At 42.3% G+C, this 21,310-nt stretch overlaps 1 protein-coding gene across 2 annotated transcripts; it reads right to left on the bottom strand.

Moving 5' to 3' along the window:
• Nucleotides 1-71: 71 nt before the first annotated feature.
• Nucleotides 72-20,612, bottom strand: ahi1 (Abelson helper integration site 1). 2 transcript variants are annotated; one of them, XM_029687600.2, is made up of 27 exons: nucleotides 20,488-20,612; nucleotides 20,047-20,114; nucleotides 19,784-19,920; nucleotides 19,019-19,644; nucleotides 18,622-18,776; nucleotides 18,194-18,383; nucleotides 17,756-17,948; nucleotides 17,529-17,624; nucleotides 17,254-17,439; nucleotides 16,811-16,960; nucleotides 16,416-16,548; nucleotides 15,394-15,517; nucleotides 9,901-10,130; nucleotides 9,632-9,738; nucleotides 9,370-9,488; nucleotides 7,710-7,840; nucleotides 7,293-7,433; nucleotides 5,976-6,166; nucleotides 5,818-5,863; nucleotides 5,687-5,739; nucleotides 5,431-5,548; nucleotides 4,840-4,898; nucleotides 4,582-4,650; nucleotides 2,568-2,730; nucleotides 2,214-2,338; nucleotides 1,710-1,789; nucleotides 72-825 (listed from the first exon to the last, which is right to left on the bottom strand). In XM_029687600.2, exons 2-27 carry the CDS (start codon nucleotides 20,054-20,056, stop codon nucleotides 633-635), a joined length of 3,825 nt encoding a protein of 1,274 aa, XP_029543460.1. In that variant the 5' UTR covers nucleotides 20,057-20,114; nucleotides 20,488-20,612; the 3' UTR covers nucleotides 72-632. The 2 variants fall into 2 exon arrangements, with proteins under 2 accessions (XP_029543460.1, XP_029543459.1); XM_029687599.2 differs by having other exon boundaries at nucleotides 20,495-20,612.
• Nucleotides 20,613-21,310: the final 698 nt, after the last annotated feature.

The following is a 21,310-nucleotide window of genomic DNA, read 5'->3' as shown; positions in this document are numbered from 1 at the left end:
AATATTTTTTTATATGTATTTAGCTATATGTACCATACTTTTCTAACAAAACAGATTTTCCTCACTCATAACACATTTCAAAGTTGTTATATTTAACATAATCACTGCGGACATATTTAAAGATATGACTAGCAACTGTAATTTTCTGTAATTACAGAAATACATATACAAACAATTCACTTGGCAACTATTTTTAATTGTATTGGTGACACTTTGGTGATTACGACTTTCCTCGTCCCTTTAAGCTATAAAAATAAAACTGTAGTATTAATAAGTATATGCCTTTCTTATAGCTCATAACAAACAGGTTACAGAAGTCAATGAATGCATTACTCCAATAAATAGGATAAAAACAGCCAAACATACAAAATCTCTCCAGGACTGATACTACATTATAGGACATAATTAGTCAACTTTTTAAAATTCAGATGTTCTAAAATATTTTTTTAAATCAATAGTTATTCGGACATCATTTAAAAAATATTTGAACCCCCCTACCACCCACAATAAAACAATATGTGTACGCTTTACAGGATGGTTTCATTATTAACATATTTGTTATCTTCTGTTCAAACGGGAATTTAGTGTTAAAAAACAGCTCTTAGTGTACTCTTAACCATAGGTCCATGGGTCTAGGTATCAGGCTCCAAGGCTCTGTTAGACTGTCCTCTCCTGGGGCTGGGGGGCAGTGGTCTGCTGCCTGCAGCATAGGCCCTCCTCTTGGTAGATGACGTTCCTGGGGCATCAGGGTCGGAGAATGTGGCCGGTGGTGGTGATGACGGAGCTTCTAACTTCTTCACTAACTTCTTTTTCTTCTTCTTCACTCTTGAGAAATATGGGGGAAAAACACATTGGCCTGACATTAATGTGTGTATATATATATATAAAAATACAAAAAAACTTTAGGAAGGGGAACTGGCAAGAGGTCAGCAGGAAGTAGTCAGTATGACCATAAAATACAAGAGCACATACAAGGAAAATACATTCCAAAGAATTACAGCAGTCAACAACATTTCAGTCAGAGTTTTAAACTCACTCAGAGATACCCTCTTGCCCAGTTCAAAGTATTTCGTAGCTCTCTACAAGACCAAAGAGCATTATGGGAAAATAATTGTTTCAGCTTTTTGGACAAGTTTACAATATGCTGTCTAAAACTTAGTTCAAATGCCTAGATACTATTTCAAATCAGTGAATCATCATCAAACAATCATAATTCACAGTTAAAATGTGCAAGTGACTCCATTTGTTGAGAAAGTTGTTTGAGAATGTCATCAAATGCTAGTAAATCCAGAAAAGCCTTCTCAATTTTAGAGGCACAAGAGTAAACGATTGTGTCGTCAGAATATTGTTGGGAGTTCTGCAGATTTTCCATTTCTTCCTATATCATACAGTGTAATAAGGGCAGGCCCTAAAATGGAACCTCAAGAGACCCCTTTTGTAAGCTGTCAAAGGTCTGATTTCATGACTTCCAGTGCCACACACTGGTTCCAAAACCAACTCTCTGACAGAACACAATCTAACACGTCAGCACTTAAACCAATTGTATGTCATCTAATAATGTATCTCGTATAATGTATCTAGTAAGTTCATTTTCTTCCCATTTTCTCGCCATGTGGTTCGAACACGAGTGTACAAAATGAACTATCGGGATGATATCGGAGCCACTGCTGTGACTTATGAGGACTGTTGCTGTGAGGAAGAGGACTTACTTGGTGGCAGCAGGCTGCTCAGGGTCTGTATCCAGCTCAGAGATGAACTTGAGTTCCCCAGAGACAACGGCAGCTGACACCTGTGAGCCGAGGGAGAGTAATCAAAGAAGAGAAGGTACAAGGAAATGAACAGTAATTCCTACAACCTTGGTTCCCTGAAGAAGGGGAACGAGATGATAACTAGGTTGAAGATGACAAAGGTTAAGACAACAGGATTCTAATATCCCATAACTCTTAGCAACAATGAGACTAGCTATGCTAGTTAGCAACGGCGCTAGTAGTTAGCGACATCGCTGGTCCCAGATTTGTGACGACGTTGTCTTAACCTGTCGATTTTCGACCTAGGATGAGCCAAGGACCGTATTGGTGGAGGGGATGTCTGGGTAAATTCTAAAATAAATCATCAATCAATGATTTTATTTGAAGTACCCTTCTCCATCAGAACCAAGAGACACTTTAGCTACACCACACAATGATAGCTGAAACAGAACCCAGTCGCCTTACCTTGGTAGGTGTCAACCTCCCATCTGATTGGTCAGTCCGTTCAGAAGGGGGGACTGATAGGTCGGTCTGTTCAGACAGGGCAGACTGTGCCTTTAGGGCCTGAGACAGCTCGTCGTTGTAATCCCCTGGGGCAGACGAGAGAAATAGCTCAGCAACAAACAACACATCCATATAGACTTGACTTTATAGGCTCCATATCCACATGGGTTCTTTTTCATTGTCCTGTGTGGCTGAGTTGGTAAGACTATGCTAGCAACACCACAGTGGGTTTCCCATAAGGATTAAGTTGCTTTGGAGAACGATGAGAAGTGCATATATTATATTAATGTGGAAAATATATAAAGCTCTACTTACGCTCTTCCGCCACATAGGTAGCTGGGAAGTATCCCTGCTGTCCGTTAGCCAGGCGTCCAAACCACCAGTTGTCGTTGTCTTTGTAGAGCACATGGATGACATCACCACGCTGTACCGTTAACTCATCTGACCGGGTAGCACTGTAGTCATACAAAGAGACAACCTGACAGAAAGAAAGAGAAATGAAAAGGATTTAAGAATGGTTGACCATGGTGTTAAAATAACGGATCATTTTAAATTGTCATATTTGATTGTTGGGTATAGTATGTTCCAGAGTACAGTCACATGGCTTGGACTCGAGTCAGACTCGAGTCACAAATATGATGACTTGCAACTCGACTTTAACACCGATGACTTGTGACTTAACTTGGACTTGAGCCTTTTGACTTGAACTGACTTGATACCCTCCCCAAGCCCAAATATAAAAAATGATGCTATTAAAAAAAGTGTGCAGTGCATCAACTCTTCATTTAACGGATTACAGTTTGAATCGGACAGCAGCCGGCGGGTGAATTCAGATGGAGCCCTTGGAAAGATGATACCCAAATTATTATTTTCAGATATAAAGATGACGCTGTATCAACAAAAAAAACGGATTGCAACTTGCAAAACATGCGGGAAGAAAATAAGACGGAGGCGCAACAACTTCCAACTTTGTTCGACGTTTGAAGCTGCACAAAGAACGGTAAGTCGTGGCTAATATAGCCGACAGCTATATCATTTATAACTTTACTAGTGTAGCATGTAGGCTAACATAACGTTAAATCAATGAGCCTCCACACAGTCAGTCAGTGCAGGAACGTGATCATTGCACCCAAGATTGAGCTACAAATGGCTAGGCAATTGGTAGCCTAAATCCTGACTGATGTTACTGCTGTTCGTTAAACCATTGACATACGTTAGCCTACTGTAACCACACACAGAGAGGGGTTGGAGGTGGGTGTGTGTGTGCTAAGGTTGGGCGATTGGGGGGGGTCTTTCTCATGGCTACTGATGGGGTCAAATTTGGGTCATGATAAGGGCTGCACCAATTGTATTATAATAATGAATTATGCTTATGTTGTATTAATAGAAGGGGAAGGGGTATAAGACCCCTCCCCCACTACATTTATAGGGTCCATGACTACAGACAAACCTTATAATGTATATATTGTTAAAAAAAAAAATCACAGTTATTTTCTAGTCTCTGCCTCTTATAAAGAAAAGGTCAGAGATATGTGAGTTATTGCATGGGGTATGTGAGAAAGCACTTCAAAGATAAACACAGAACCCTGTTGGGGAGTAAAAGAGTTGAGAGACTAGTCAGACATACCACTATAAATCAACTTGGGGAGTGGACATCTATTGCTGAGCCCTTAGAAAACACTGGAACTATTGTATCTCTCTTGCAAGTTTGTATAGCTGTGTATGCATGGGCTTGGTCTGAGGAGCAGAAGGTAATGACGTATGCAGTGACATCACTAGGGCTGGACTTCGGGCTCAATAAAATAACTTGGGACTTTTCCTATTTTGCAGAACTCAGGAGAGACATCAGTTGTATGTGTGATGTTTGATCTTTGACTTCTGTCTACAGCTGTATTTTGATTAAAATTGTTATGATTTATAAGTGCACATTTTGAGTGTTCCTTATTTGTTAAGTAAATAAAATGGAGCACAGAAAAATGGAACCAACACTACCCATGTATTTCCATGGAAATATAGAGTTTATTTGAAAAGTAATAAATATGTATATTTTTTAAAAGCATTCATGATTTGTGTAAATGTAATATACTAACTATTACTCTTGTTAAAAATATGAAATGGTATTACATTTGGTGAAGAGCACATTATGACTTGTTTAGGACTCGACACTCAAAGTTTAGGACTTGAGACTTGACTTGGGACATGACTTGGGACTTGAGTGCTAAGACTTTAGGACTTACTTGTGTCTTGTAAAACACTGACTTGGTCCCACCTCTGGTATGTTCTTATAATGCATACAGTTGTCAATGTTAGAATAAAAACAGGAACTTACCGTTTGCTGAACTGGTACCAAGGAATCTGCGTCCACTCTAATGGCTGTAGACAGATGATCAGGGAAGCTCTGAGGGAAGAAAGGGAACGCTCCTAAACTTCCATTCCATATTCAACTTCATGTGTTACGTCGGTTTCTTTCAGATAGATAAAGAAAATATTCAGCCCACAAGACTAAAATAAAGTTACTGTTAAAACCCAATAAAATACACAAAAAAGGAAGCAACGAGAATAGCATAACATTATAACGATGCCTTACAGTCTGTAGCCTGAGAGATGGAGCTCTTCCTAGATGCTGGCCCACAGGGCTGAAACCACCTGCAAACAGAAGAGAAAGAAGAGAAAGGAAATACCAGATGAATATATTAAAATCTAAGACCTCAAAGCAGACATTATCGTAGAGGTGTGAACACCTACGGACAGCGTTGAAGACAAGGAGAGGCCCGTCTTGGTCTTTATGTACAGTGAACATGCTGCTCTGTAAGATCCTTAACAGCTCTAGTGAGTCTGGGAATGTTGCGTTTTGGTTTGTTGCTTTGTTGTTGAAATGTCTGGCCAAAGCTCTCTTTCTGCATGAATGGGTCCTTAAGCTCAATTCTTACAAATTATTGACGACACAGTGGTTCGTTCACAGAGCTGCTTAGATTCATAGGCCTGTAGCAGTAAAAATCTGTCTCCTTCCCTTCATCTGAACTGACAGGGGAAAAACTTGACAGTTGGAAGCTCATCTTTAGGCAGGCTTTCACCTGGTCAGTTCTTTTAGAATAAGGATCAGGGTAATGAAGGCCAGGAGGCGAGGAGTGGACCGATTTTTTTTCTCCAGAGAAAGGGCATGTCTAGAGCCACTCACGGTTCTGGGAGGTGAGAGTTGCCTGGGGGATGAACTGAGCTCCGAGGGAACTAGACAGCTGCAGTTTGGAGTGTGGTGACAGGAGCGACGGAGGAGGCAGGGACGAGTTCAAGCTCATCTGAAAACAGCAGAAGAATAATTCATTTTCCATTATTACAGGGAAACTGAAATGTGTTCTGCTATATCCCAACCCCTCCAGACAACACACATACACACAGAGGTTGGAGAGTTAAGAGTTAATGAGAGTACTACTTACTGGGCCAGCTTCCTGAGATAGGCTCCTCCCCATCTGATACATGCCCGCTTTATCTACAAACCACAAAAACATGTCAAACAAATGTCAACATATTGTCACATAAACATACCAATATCATTGTTAAAGCATACCTTGCTCATACAGGTGTTCCACAGCAGAGGAGCTCCGAGATGGTTCCTACAAAAACATGAGTAAATTCGAGTTAGTTTGCATAATGATTTACCCTCAGTTGGAGGTAAAAATATCATTCACGTTTTTAAAACTAAATCAAAACAAGATTTGTACTCACTAGAACAGAGTCCAGTTGATCTTTGACACGCTGCATCTTCATAGACAGTCTGGCTGCTCTGGCGAAGCAGTCCATGGCTGCTCCGGAGGTGTCCTGGAATGTTACTGGGTCGGATGTGTTCCTGAACATCTTAGTGTCGGCTGATCCAGACCTGCTGTGGCCCTTCAGACTCTCCACCTCCAGCTGGGCCGCTGAGAAGAAACAGAGAGAAAATGTGTTTTTGCTTTGTCTTTATTGTGTGTATTCCATCAGGGACCACGTTGGAAACAAGTATAATTGCTTTAATGTGTTAATCCCCGTGTTGTACTCAGCTCAACCGTTTCCCAATAAATCAATCAGATTTTCTTCTCAGTCCACAAAACAGACAAAAATACTCATCCAGTCTACCCAATCTCAAGGCCTACCATTTTCGAACATCCCAAAACAGACTAAGTTTACACAAAATATTCATAAGCCTATAAACCAGGGGTGTCAAACTCATTTTGCCCCGGGGCCGCATTCGGTCTTCAACGAGGTCCGGAGGGCACCACAAAAAATGTGTTATTTTTCCTCGCTGTCAAAATTACCAAAACATTGTCCTCTATCCATTATTTTGGACATTTTCAATGCTCCCTGACCATCTAATATCCATGTCTGTGATTAATAGCAAGCTGGGGAGAGATGGAAAGTATAAGAATGAGGTAGGTCCATTATAATTTCTACACAGTTTCGATTTGGTTTTAGTCATTTGAAAGTATATTGAGCTCAACCCCCCCAATTAAAAAAATTATATTCATATACTTTTTTTATTTTACTCAAACCACCCGCGTGGCAGACACCCCTGCTATAAACAGTCAAATGGCTCCTACACTAATGACTCAAGTTGTGTGGAATCAAGACTTAGTAACGCCATAGACATCCCAACGCCTAATTTATTCTGATCGAGGCGGTGCCACTCTGGTCTACTTATTGGCCCCCGTCCCGCGGAGGGGATGATCCATACCAAGACATCTCACTGGCAAATGTTTTCTGGGTGGGATGAGAAGGGAGGGGACAATAAGTAGACCAGAACCAGTTGTTACCTCACTCACGTTGGAAAGCATGCCCACCTACACAGAGAGGGAATGCCCACCTACACAGACAGGAACATTTAAACAATTTTACAATGGTAAATGGCTTGAGTGAACTATCTTTATTTAACCACCATCTTTGGTAACGCCACTGTCCTCTTACAATACAATTATTTGAATGCTCTGAGCAAGGTACTCAGGCACAGCTGAGTGTTCCTAAGACCTTCTCATTGCGTGATCGATCTCAGTACAATAATGAGCTGCTCACCTCTGCGGTCGTACAAGTAGACGTGCACAGGCTGGTTCTGACCGAAGGCACAGAAGGCCACCATGTTCTCATGAGGGTGGAAGCCCACACCACGGAGGGCTGTGGGGTAACACAGCTCCGAGTACACCGCCACCTGGTCACCTGGTAGATGCAGGCACAAAACCAGCAGTTATTATTGATCATAACAACAACAAAAACGAACAACGCATGCACTTAGCTAGAGACCATTTCCCCAGATACAGATTTAAATTAGTCCTGGAACAAAAAACAATTTCAAAGGAGATTATCCTTTGAGCAGGTTTTTTAGTCCAGGACTATACTTAATCTGGATATCGGGAAACTGTCCCTAAGTGCATAGATTATTAGTTTGTGTCTAAATTCATACTGGATGATCAGATGTGGCTGTCTTGTCCTCACCTGTTTCTGCGTTCCACACGTAGGCCATTCCATCCTCGCTGCCTGAGAAGATGAAGCTCCCACAGGGTGTGAACGTGCTGTGGATCCTCTCCCTGTAGTTAGTGGCACCTGTGTATTTCTTCACAGCCAATCTGCAACAACAGACATGGAAACTTACTTGAGTTGTGGCAACACAGAACTACACTCACTGGATAGTTTATTAGATACACCCCGTTCACAAAAATGGATTGCTCCTACAGACAGTGAGTCACGTGGCCGTGGCTTGCTATATAAAGCAGACAGACAGGCATCGAGGCATTCAGTTACTGTTTGATTGAATGTTTGAATGGGAAAAATGAGTGACATAAGCGACTTTGAGCGTGGTATGATCGTCAGTAGCAGGCGCGCCGGATCAAGTATATCAGAAACAGCCGCCCTCCTGGGATTTTCATGCATGGCAGTATAGGAATATTTTGAAGATAAATACACAACACAGAGGATGAGAGTACTAGAGTACTAATGGTCAATAGCGATTTGTAAATAGGAGTTGGGTTTCAGTTCAACAACCGTTAAGGATCTGTGGAATGTCACTCCTGAACTCAGAGCGACGTGTGCTACGTTGTCATGGGTCTATACATTGAGTCGGGGGCAGGATACTTGTTATTTGGCCATTGGCCAAGTTGTCCTGCAAGGACTTCTGATTAGTCAACCCCAGGCTAGGGTGGGGGGTTATAAATGACATCCTGTTCCTTTGTTCAGTGGAGAAAAGCTGAGGAGAGGGGAGACTGAACATCTGAACATCTATCTCTCAGCATAACATCTTGATTTGTCCTTCTCAAATAAACCTATTTTTCTCCCCCTGATTTGCTTTGGAGTTTGTGTTATTGAAGAATAACATCAATTGCCAAACAGCAGTGTCTACGGTTCACCGAGAATGGTGCGACAAACAAAAAACATCCAGTCAGTGGCAGTACTGTGGGCGAAAACAGCTCGTTGATGAGAGGTCGAAGGAGAATGGAAAGAATCGCCGTGTAAGCTAACAGGAGGGCCACAAACTGACAAATAACGGTGCAGTACAACAGTGGTGTGCAGAACGGCATCTCAACACACAACTCATTGATCCTTGTCACGGATGGGCTATTGCAGCAGAAGACCACACGGGGTTTCATTCCTACCAGCTAAAAACAAGAAGAAGTGTCTCCAGTGGGCACGCGATCACCAACACTGGACAATTGAGGAGTGGAAAAACATTGCCTGGTCCGATGAATCCCAGTTCCTGTTGTGTCATGTTGTTGGCAGAGTCAGGATTTGGCCTAAGCAGCATGAGTCCATGGACCCCATCCTGCCTGGTACAGGCTGGTGGTGGTAGTTTAGTGGTGTGGGGAATGTTTTCCTGGCACATGTTAGGTCCCTTGAGCAACGAATGTTTTTCTGACACATTGTAGAATCCATTCCCTGAAGAATTCAGGCTGTTCTGGAGGCAAAAGGGGGTCCGACCCGGTAATAAATAAACCTAATAAACTGGTACACCCATTTAGTTCGGGTCGGACCCCTCTTTGTGTATATCGATCATAATAACATGTTGGGAACAAGTACAAAGATAGTGAACATTTTTGTACTCAGGGCACCATTGCGAATGAGGCTCTGGTCTCAATTGGGCTTTAAAAATATATATATTTACACTCTGAGATCCATCACCCTGACAACGCTGTCTTTGGCGTGGATCAGTAGACGGCGACCATTAGGATGGACCTCTAACGTGTTGATGGGAAGCCCACTCAGGTCACTCTCTCCTATCTCCTGCAGGACAAAATAAAGTATTAATCCAACTCTCCAATGTGAATGACTGAATAGACTTCCTTGACCCCCAGAGGGGACATTGTCACCAGCATAAGACACATTTTGGGTGAACATTTCATGCAATAAAATTATTGTTCTCAAACCTTCTCAATCTTCCAGTGACGACACGGTCTCTGATGCAGACTGTCATCAACCGACGTCCTCCACACAATGATGAACCCAACGTTGTCCGCAGAGAACATTCGGTTTCCTGAATAAATATACAATAAACACATTACACATCCACCAAATGCCATGAATAGATACTCTAGCCAGGAACCCCAAAAAAATGTTATTCTCTAACAGAAAGAGACTTGCTGGAGTAAAAAGTGCTCCATAAAAAATTTGATTGATTGATTTACTGATTCCGTACCTTCGGAGTCGAAACACAGAGCGTTGATGAAGCTCTTGTGACCCTCGAACTCCTGGAGCAGCAGTCCGTTGACATCTTTGACGTTCACCCTCCAGACCCTCACCAGACAGTCGTACCCAGCCGTTACCACCATGCCCTGGGCCGTAGGATGGTACTGAGCACAGTAGACAAACGACGGGTGGGGGAGCACCTTCTGGGCGATGGCCTGGAGCCTTTGCACGTTCCACACTCTGCAAGAGACAATTGAGAGGGTTGAGAGGGATCATAGTGTTGAATAATTAAATCAGGATATCAGACATGTCAACATTTTACATTACATTTAAGTCATTTAGCAGACGCTCTTATCCAGAGCGAAAGAAGAGAATGCAAGTGCTGATGATGTACGGAGTGCTAAGCTTGCTGAGTAAACTCACCCTTACTTATACCCACCGTGTCCTCATGTTACTGAGCATACTACACCACACATCATTGATACTGAACAAAAATATAAACTCAACATGCAACAATTTCAACGATTTTACTGAGTTACAGTTCATATACACAAAAGTAGTAGGGCTGATTACCAACAAAGACGAGACAGCCTACAGGGAGGAGGTGAGGTCCTCACCTCCCTGGGAGTGTGGTGCCAGGAAAATAATCTCTCACCCAACGTCAACAAAATAAAGGAGATGATCGTGGACTTCAGGAAACAGCAGAAGGAGCACCCCCCTATCCACATCGACAGGACCGTAGTGGAGAAGGTGGAAAGCATCAAGATCCTCGGCATACACATCACTGACAAACTGAAATGCTCCACCCACACAGACAGTGTGGTGAAGAAGGTGCAACCTCAGGAGGCAGAAGAAATTTGGTTTGGCACCTAAAACCCTCACAAACTTTTACACATGCACAATTGAGAGCATCCTGTCGGGCTGTATCACCGCCTGGTACGGCAACTGTACTGCCCGCAACCACAAGGCTCTCCAGAGGGTGGTGTCAAAGCTGGGACTGAGAGACTGAAAAACAGCTTCTATTTCAAGGCCATCAGACTGTTAAATACTGTTAAATAGCTACCACTAGCACATTAGAGGCTGCTTCCCTATATACAGTGGGGCAAAAAAAGTATTTAGTCAGCCACCAATTGTGCAAGTTATCCCACTTAAAAAGATGAGAGAGGCCTGTCATTTTCTTCATAGGTACACTTCAACAAAATCCAGAAAATCACATTGTAGGATTTTTAATGAATTTATTTGCAAATTATGGTGGAAAATAAGTATTTGGTCACCTACAAACAAGCAAGATTTCTGGCTCTCACAGACCTGTAACTTCTTCTTTAAGAGGCTCCTGTTTGAACTTGTTATCAGTATAAAAGACACCAGTCCATAACCTCAAACAGTCACACTCCAAACTCCACTATGGCCAAGACCAAAGAGCTGTCAAAGGACACCAGAAACAAAATTGTAGACCTGCACCAGGCTGGGAAGACTGAATCTGCAATAGGTAAGCAGCTTGGTTTGAAGAAATCAACTGTGGGAGCAATTATTAGGAAATGGAAGACATACAAGACTGATAATCTCCCTCGATCTGGGGCTAGACGCAAGATCTCACCCCGTGGGGTCAAAATGATCACAAGAACGGTGAGCAAAAATCCCAGAACCACACGGGGGGACCTAGTGAATGACCTGCAGAGAGCTGGGACCAAAGTAACAAAGCCTACCATCAGTAAGGGACTCAAATCCTGCAGTGCCAGACGTGTCCACCTGCTTAAGCCAGTACATGTTCAGGCCCGTCTGAAGTTTGCTAGAGAGCATTTGGATGATCCAGAAGGAGATTGGGAGAATGTCATATGGTCAGATGAAACCAAAATATAACTTTTTGGTAAAAACTCAGCCTGTCGTGTTTGGAGGACAAAGAATGCTGAGTTGCATCCAAAGAACACCATACCTACTGTGAAGCATGGGGGTGGAAACATCATGCTTTGGGGCTGTTTTTCTGCAAAGGGACCAGGACGACTGATCCGTGTAAAGGAAAGAATGAATGGGGCCATGTATCGTGAGATTTTGAGTGAAAACCTCCTTCCATCAGCAAGGGCATTGAAGATGAAACGTGGCTGGGTCTTTCAGCATGACAATGATCCCAAACACACCGCCCGGGCAACGAAAGAGTGGCTTCATAAGAAGCATTTCAAGGTCCTGGAGTGGCCTAGCCAGTCTCCAGATCTCAACACCATAGAAAATCTTTGGAGGGAGTTGAAAGTCTGCGTTGCCCAGCAACAGCCCCAAAACATCACTGTTCTAGAGGAGATCTGCATGGAGGAATGGGCCAAAATACCAGCAACAGTGTGTGAAAATCTTGTGAAGACGTTTGACCTCTGTCATTGCCAACAAAGGGTATATAACAAAGTATTGAGATTCACTTTTGTTATTGACCAAATACTTATTTTCCACCATAATTAGCAAATAAATTCATTAAAAATCCTACAATGTGATTTTCTGTTGTTTTTTTCCCAATTTTGTCTGTCATAGTTGAAGTGTACCTATGATGAAAATTACAGGCTTCTCTCATCTTTTTAAGTGGGAGAACTTGGTGGCTGACTAAATACTTTTTTTGCCCCACTGTACATAGACTTGGAATCACTGGCCACTTTAATAATGGAACACTAGTCTCTGCATCTGTCCTCGTGCACCTAGACCTTAGTGCTGCTTTTGATACCATCGATCACCACATTCTTTTGGAGAGATTGGAAACCCAAGTTGGTCAACACGGACAAGATCTGGCCTGGTTTAGATCTTATCTGTCAGAAAGATATCAGTTTGTCTCTGTGAATGGCTTGTCCTCTGACAAATCAACTGTAAATTTCGGTGTTCCTCAAGGTTCCGTTTTAGGACCACTATTGTTTTCACTATATATTTTACCTCTTGGGGATGTCATTCGAAAACATAATGTTAACTTTCACTGCTATGCGGATGACACACAGCTGTACATTTCAGTGAAACGTGGTGAAGCCCCAAAATTGCCCTCGCTAGAAGCCTGTGTTTCAGACATAAGGAAGTGGACGGCTGCAAACTTTCTACTTTTAAACTCAGACAAAACAGAGATGCTTGTTCTAGGTCCCAAGAAACAAAGAGATCTTCTGTTGAATCTGACAATTAATCTTAATGGTTGTACAGTCGTCTCAAATAAAACTGTGAAGGACCTCGGCGTTACTCTGGACCCTGATCTCTCTTTTGACGAACATATCAAGACTGTTTCAAGGACAGCTTTTTTCCATCTACGTAACATTGCGAAAATCAGAAACTGAAACTGTCCAAAAATGATGCAGAAAAATTAATCCATGCTTTTGTTACTTCAAGGTTAGACTACTGCAATGCTCTACTTTCCGGCTACCCGGATAAAGCACTAAATAAACTTCAGTTAGTGCTAAATACGGCTGCTAGAATCCTGACTAGAACCAAAAAATGTGATCATATTACTCCAGTGCTAGCCTCCCTACACTGGCTTCCTGTCAAGACAAGGGCTGATTTCAAGGTTTTACTGCTAACCTACAAAGCAGTACATGGGATTGCTCCTACCCATCTCTCTGATTTGGTCTTGCCGTACATACCTACACGTACGCTACGGTCACAAGATGCAGGCCTCCTAATTGTCCCTATAATTTCTAAGCAAACAGCTGGAGGCAGGGCTTTCTCCTATAGAGCTCCTTTTTTTATGGAATGGTCTGCCTACCCATGTGAGAGACGCAAACTCGGTCTCAACCAAGTCTTTACTGAAGACTCATCTCTTCAGTGGGTCATATGATTGAGTGTAGTCTGGCCCAGGAGTGTGAAGGTGAACGGAAAGGCTCTGGAGCAACGAACCGCCCTTGCTATCTCTGCCTGGCCGGTTCCCCTCTTTCCACTGGGATTCTCTGCCTCTAACCCTATTACAGGAGCTGAGTCACTGGCTTACTGGTGCTCTTTCATGCCGTCCCTAGGAGGGGTGCGTCACTTGAGTGGGTTGAGTCACTGCTGTGATCTTCCTGTCTGGGTTGGCGCCCCCCCTTGGGTTGTGCCGTGGCGGAGATCTTTGTGGGCTATACTCGGCCTTCTCAGGATGGTAAGTTGGTGATTGAAGATATCCCTCTAGTGGTATGGGGGCTGCGCTTTGGAAAAGTGAGTGGGGTTATATCCTTCCTGTTTGGCCCTGTCCGGGGGTATCATCGGATGGGGCCACCGTGTCTCCTGACCCCTTCTGTCTCAGCCTCCAGTATTTATGCTGCAGTAGTTTATATGTCGGGGGGCTAGGGTCAGTTTGTTATATCTGGAGTACTTCTCCTGTCTTATCCAGTGTCCTGTGTGAATTTAAGTATGCTCTCTCTAATTCTCTTTCTTTCTCTCTCTCAGAGGACCTGAGCCCTAGGACCATGCCTCATGACTACCTGGCATGATGACTCCTTGCTGTCCCCAGTCCACCTGGCCGTGCTGCAGCTTCAGTTTCAACTGTTCTGCCTGCGGCTATGGAATCCTGACCTGTTCACCGGACGTGCTACCTGTCCCAGACCTATTATTTGACCATGCTGGTAATTTATGAACATTTGAACATCTTGGTCATGTTCTGTTATAATCTCCACCCGGCACAGCCAGAAGAGGACTGGCCACCGCTCATAGCCTGGTTCCTCTCTAGGTTTCTTCCTAGGTTTTGACCTTTCTACTGAGTTTTTCCTAGCCAACGTGCTTCAACACCTGCATTGCTTGCTGTTTGGGGTTTTAGGCTGGGTTTCTGTACAGCACTTTGAGATACCAGCTGATGTACGAAGGGCTATATAAATACATTTGATTTAGTCACTTTATTAATATTGTTTACATATTTTGCATTACTCATTTCATATGCATATACTGTATTCTATCCAATTCTACTGTATCTTAGTCTATGCTGCTCAAACATTACTCGCCCAAATATTTATATATTCTTAATTCCATTCCTTTAGATTTGTGTGTATTGTTGTGAAATTGTTAGATATTAGTGTTAAATATTACTGCACTGTTAGAGCTAGAAACACAAGCATTTCGCTACACCCACAATAACATCTGCTAAACACGTGTATGTGACAAATAAAATTTGATTCAATTTTTATAAGGAAATCAGTCAATTGAAATAAATTCATTAGGCCCTATTCTATGGAGTTCACATGACTCGTAAGGGGCGCAGCTATGGGTGGGCAATATAAGGTTTTTGTGCATTTGGAACGTTTCTGGGATATTTTATTACAGCTCATGAAACATGGCCCAACCCTTTACATGTTGAGTTTATATTGTTGTTCAGTATATTATACAGTATATTGTGCATGCGCCATTAGAGGCATTGTGCCTAGTGCACACATTCCCCCTAGAGGAGATATGTGGGTATGACTTCAATCCATTATATTAGTGACAACACATGCACAAATATATCCTTAAGCATCAGCGTAATCTAATCGAGGCTCCATGTTTATCCTTCCCAGGCAGGGTATATTTGAGGTACAGGTAGACCATTTACCTGACGGTGCCATCAGAGGAGGAAGACAGGAGGCTCCAGTCGTCTCTGGACCAGCAGAGATCATACACGATACTGAGGTGGCCGTTGAAGGCAGCCAACACCTTGCCTGAAGGAATCTCATACACTGAGAAAAAAAAAAACGGTGAGATAACTTCAATAATAAATCAAAAAAATCATACCTGTTTGGGGTAAGCACACAGAATTCATTCCTCAAGTGAATCAATCTCCTTAGCTCGGTGTAAGTGACGTTTTAGGGTGTTTTCACACTTGCAACAAGGCACCAAAGATATACTGTAAAACATTTGAAAAAGCAATTCAACTTTTTGTCCTGAATACAAAGTGTTCTGTTTGGGCCAAATCCAAAACATTACTGAGTACCACTCTCCATATTTTCAAGCATATGTTATAGATATGCTTGTAATCATTAAGTATGTGGAGTTTTTCAGGATAAAAAAATCTACGGAATGGAGCTAAGTACAGGCAAAATCCTAGAGGAAAACCTGGTTCAGTCTGGAGATGAATTCACCTTCCAGCAGGACAATAACCTAAAACACAAGGCCAAATCTACACTGGAGTTGCTTACCAAGAAGACAGTGACTGTTCCTGAGCGGCCGAGTTACAGTATGACTTTAATCTATGGCAAGACTTGAAAATTGTTGTCTAGCAATGATCAACAACCAATTTGACAGAGCTTGATGAATTTCTGAAATAATAATGGACAAATGTTGCACTATCAGGGTGTGGAAAGCTCTTAGAGACTTACCCAGAAAGACTACAAAGTATTGACTCAAGGGTGTGAATACTTAAGTAAATGAGACATTTCTGTATTGCATTTCTAAAAACATGTTTTCCCTTTGTCATTATAGGGTATTGTGTGTAGATGGGTGAGAAAAATAATCTATATAATCCATTTTGAATTCAGGCTGTAACACAACAAAATGTGGAATAAGTCAAGGGGTATGAATACTTTCTGAAGGCACTGAGCACTAAGGTGGCTCTGAGTAGGGGTTTACAATTCTTACCTATGATGGGGAAGGCATCTCTGTCAGCACACGCAGCAGCCAGCTTCCTCCCGTCGTGGGAGAATCGTATCGTGAAACAACCCATCTGACCACCACGGAACGACAGCATGGGCTTATTAGGGATCCGGCACACCTGCAACACAAATACAACGTCATCAAATAACACATCTGGGGATAATTGATGGCATTTCTGGATTTCCCAGCAAATGCACGACCACCACAGAACGTTGTGTAAATGTTGTCTCAAAGTTGTGTTTCTCAACATGCCATCATGACTTTATAACAGCAATTGGGCAGCCCTTGAATTGGGTAACAGTTAGATACTGTTAGACAACAGAACAGAGATAGAACAGAGAGTCGAGATTCTTAGAATAGAAGTTCTTTAGTAAACAGACCTGGCCAGGCATTCTGCTCCAACGGAGCTCAGGTTTGTTGCCTAGAGGTTGTGTTATGGTTCTCCTGGTGATCTCACTCTGCAGCTCGCTAAAGGAAGTGGAGCCTCTCTCCTGCTGCAGGGCCATCATGGAGCGGATACTAGGGTCCACCTACACAACAGACCTAAAACAGTCAAACCTCAACAGCCTAAAACAGCATTGGACCAAACCACAACTCACCCTTTGGGAAATAAAACAGCCCAAAACAGCAACTCCTTATGCATGAAGATTTGATTTCTACAACTAAACTGCTACTACTACTAACGTACTAATAGATTACTATTATACTACTGTTATTAGTATTATTAGCATTATCATCATAGTGGTGGTAGTGGTAGTTTTGCTAAAGCAGACATATCAGTAACATGTTTGTGTAGTATGATTTCAAAGCAGTATCGACTTACATGATCAGGTAGTTTGAGGCCTTTCACAGTGATGTAGAGGGTGGATGTGTATCTGCTACGGGGATATCTCCTCCACCAGTCCACTACCTCAATGGTATTTTCTTGTCTCTTGCCCCGGGGAGGGGGACAGAAGAGCTGCAAACGCAGTTTACTGTCGATGTTCAGCACTCCGTTAGTGCCCACAAGCTGCAGGGAGCCGAGATGTAGAAATAAATTGTTACAAATCTCTTTTTTTCTTCAATAATGGATATTCATAACTGAAAATATTTCAGTACCTTTAGAAATGCCCAGGCGATTTTTCGAAAACCTCGTTCATGTCTGTCGACGTCAACATTGGCTCTGGCTTCCTCCATGGTCATAAAATCCAGGACCTGAAATATATTTAAAAGACAATCTTTTCAAAATGGCCTTTAGGAAAAAGTTTTGAGTTTACATCTGGTTAATGCTTGACGTGTGTCAAGATATTGGTGTCACAAACCCATCCTCTTTTCATTATTTTTACCTCAAAAAAGAGCATAACTCTAGGGCCTTCATGGTTATCCTGGAGGAAATATCCAAAGCGCTCGTTGAAGATGATCTGCTCATCCCACTCTGGAACTGTTGATTTGTTTTTCTTGAAGTCAAAAGGCTGGGTGATGATGGGAAGGATATGCTCCACACTCTCCTGCTCGTAGAATGACGAGACCGGGCGGTGACTGCAAAATATGGAGAGGGACACAAAAAATGATTTGATCACAATTCTCGTCACCACCAGTTTTTACGTTTGTTGTGACGGCAACATTTAACAATTAGCCTGGTTCCAGATTGGTTTGTGCTGCCAACTGCTATGGTCATAGTCAGATCGATTTAACCTGAATAACAGCACAAACAGATCTGGACCACCAAGCTAGTAACATCAAAAACCCACAATTAACAAAATCACAAACTAACAAAACCTCACCTGTCCTCTTTTTTCACGTATTGCCCAGTCATCTCGTCAATAACGTGGATCTTGACCATGGGGTGTGAGACCAGCAGGTCAGTCTTCAGGCGGTCTGTCCTGTGGATGTAGACTCCCAGGACCAGGTTGTCATCAAAGACTGGTCTCCGAGGAGTTTCAACAATCTCTGTATCACTCTCCTCCTTCACCACTACCACCAAGGAAAGAAGTGTTACTCAATGTTATTAATCATGTTATTCACCTTTCAAGTAGAGTATTTTGTGCTTCCATATCTTCGTACCATAGTATCACACTAACTAATGTTACTGAAGATAGCAAAAAAAAATATCACACCAACTTTTCAAGAACAGCTTAGCCACATAATTCCTAACTGTTCATAATGCAAGTTGTATGACCAGCTGAATGTTTTCTTAGCTTTTTATACCCACATTGTTTTATTTTTTTCTTCTTTTTGCCTTTTGATTTGAAAGATTCTAGTCTGTCCTCCTCGTCGTCCTCTTGGTGGCTTTCTTGGCTCTTCTCTTTGGACCTCTTCCTTTCAGTGACGTCGTCAGACTGGCTGCTCTGCAGATCTTCTATCATACTGTAAAACAAAATGGAAAATAAATATGATAATCTAGTCTATGGTATTAATGGGTAATTTAGGTTTATAGCCTGGTCCCAGATCTGTTTTTGCTTTTTAGCCAACTTCTATGGACATTGTTATGCCAAGAATATGTCCATAAAGTTTGCCAAGATAGAACAAACAGATCTGGCTCTGTCATTTACAGCTTTCTTCCAGGTTCATGTAAACCTCACTAGTTATCCTGTAAGACTTCTACACACCTCGTCTCCCTATCCGGATCCAATGACGACCTCAGCTTCTTCTTCTTCTTCTTTGCACCTTCATTGTTTAATGCTACTACTTCCTGAGTGGCAGCGTTGGTCTTGTCTGTTGTTGACTTCTTGTGTACAGTCTTCTTCACAGTAGCCATCTCCTCTTCCTGTGCCATCTGCTTCTGGTACTCATGAAGTAACTCATCCTCAGCTTCCACCGCAACCTCACCCTGGACCTCGGACACCTCCTCTCCTCCTTTGCTGTTCCCTTTCTTACTCTTTCTCCTCTGTATATTCGCAGGGTCTTCCGACTCTAAGGAGGCCTTGGATTTGGGTGTTTTGGCATTTCCAGCAGTACTATCAGTCTGGTCGATTTGAATGATATAACTGTCCTCCTGCTGCACTGGGGCTGGAGGCAGCTCCCTTTTACTTTTCCTCTTCCCTTTGGTTGGTTGCTCCTCCTCATCCTGGTTCCCATTGTTGTTGTTGTTGACCTTCTCTGTTACCTCCCTCTCCCTACGCTTGTTCTTGGTGAAACGAGGGCTGCCCTGGTCAGCGTGATAGGTGTTCTGATGAACAGTCTCATCGTCCTCTAGGTCTTTCACAATGTCAAGGTTTTGTTTCAAAGTTTGGAGCTGAACGAGAAGAGGTAAGAATTAGGTAAGAATATACATTTATGTGCATGGAAGTTAATTTTACAGAGACCATGCACAAAAAATATTGTTAAAGTGATTTCAGCGCCAAACCTTCTTGATCTGACCTATTCCAACTTACCACAATACTCTCCTGCTCTGGCTGATCTGGGCTCTTCTTCTTCTTCACTTTTTTCTTCTCCAATGTAGCCGGCTCAGTGTATCTCTTGAAGACCTCGTCAAATCTGGCCCTGGTTTTAGCTCGGGCTTCACTCTCACCTAGAGAAGAAATATAGTGTGCTACTCTGTTTACTTTATTCATAGGCCAGGTATTAATTTATTAACCATACTATGTAGCTACAATACAGTCAATGTTTGGAAAATACTGCAATTGTGTGTACTCACCTGCTGGCATTCTCGAATGCTGAAGTGACACTCATTCTGCATGCAAAGGGCCAAGGGAGACTTTCCTCCTAAAAAAATGCAAGGCAGCAGACTAATCAGATAGCTAATTTAGCTATCTAGTTAGCTAACAATACAATGGTATGGGTCTGACTGCAAACAATGGAACTTTTCTAAATTTTATTTGAACAATATGCAAGCCTGCCTAGTAGGTCCATTTTGACCAGATGGGTTAGGCCTATTCAACTGATGACAACAAACATAGCTAGCTGACTAGCTAGCTTGCCGTTATAGCTAAATTGCTAACGTTACTGACATTAGCTCATGCTAGCTAATCTGGCTAGCTAAGGTGACCACAATGATGCCAAACTTAGCGGTGTTTTGCAATATTGTTATTTACGTGAATGTACATGCAGACTAACATCGACAACCTGAAAAACATACAATTTACCACAATATTTGAGTAAACGATTGGGACCACGCCACTGGCTCCGTTGCGATGGTTTCCAAAACAACAACAGCAGTGATAGGGTAAAAAATATTGTGGATGACGTTTCAGCCATGGTCTTCGATTTCACCAACTCATCACGAGCGAAAGTATCATCCGCCCATCTAACGTCCGGCTGAATCCCATTTAATTGGTTAGCAATATGTGTGCAATGTAACTTTTATCAATCAGTAATATTTCCTTTGAGAATATATAGATGAAAATGTATCCAAGACATTACACATCAGCCATTTTTTCACCATATCTGAATCTACTCTGCAGAACTCTACTTTTGGATAGCAATTCATGCACAGGAAAACGTATATGCATTTATCTTTTACGTATTTAGAATTTTAATGAATGTTAAGTCATATTTCGTTGTATGTAACGAACAAGCTCAGAATATGTGCAATGGCAAAGAAATATGCAGTCCCCACATACAGTTGCGAGTTCAGCAGGACGCAACGCTCAGATAGAAATAGCCTACGTAGAACAAACATACCTCTCTGACATGCAGAATCAGCTCTAGCCATGGCATTTGTATATGCAACGTTCGAAAACGTTTAGCAACTGAACTTGGCCCTGGTATAATAATTTAGTAGCCTTTTGCAGATGCATGTTTTTGGTCCATGAAATAAGCAAGAAGGCTGCCCAGTGGTTAGAGCGTTGGGCCAGTAACCGAAAGGTTGCTGGATCGAATCCCCGAGCGGACAAAATATGTTAACCCACTGTTCCCCGGTAGGCCGTCATTATAAATAAGATTTTTTTCTTCTTAACTGA

Source organism: Oncorhynchus nerka, linkage group LG18 (assembly GCF_034236695.1).
Source record: "Oncorhynchus nerka isolate Pitt River linkage group LG18, Oner_Uvic_2.0, whole genome shotgun sequence".
Classification (NCBI taxonomy): Eukaryota; Metazoa; Chordata; class Actinopteri; order Salmoniformes; family Salmonidae; genus Oncorhynchus; species Oncorhynchus nerka.
The sequence above is the reverse complement of the archived record's forward strand: the minus strand, read 5'-3'. Positions and strand labels throughout refer to the sequence as shown.

Excerpts from the sequence above, each read along its gene's own strand:
- ahi1 (XM_029687600.2), bottom strand. Across the intron at positions 16,961-17,253 it reads GCCTCAAACTACCTGATCAT|GTGGACCCTAGTATCCGCTC; the intron begins GTAAGTCGATAC and ends TCTGTTGTGTAG. Across the intron at positions 2,731-4,581 it reads TGGTACCAGTTCAGCAAACG|GTTGTCTCTTTGTATGACTA; the intron begins GTAAGTTCCTGT and ends TCTTTCTGTCAG.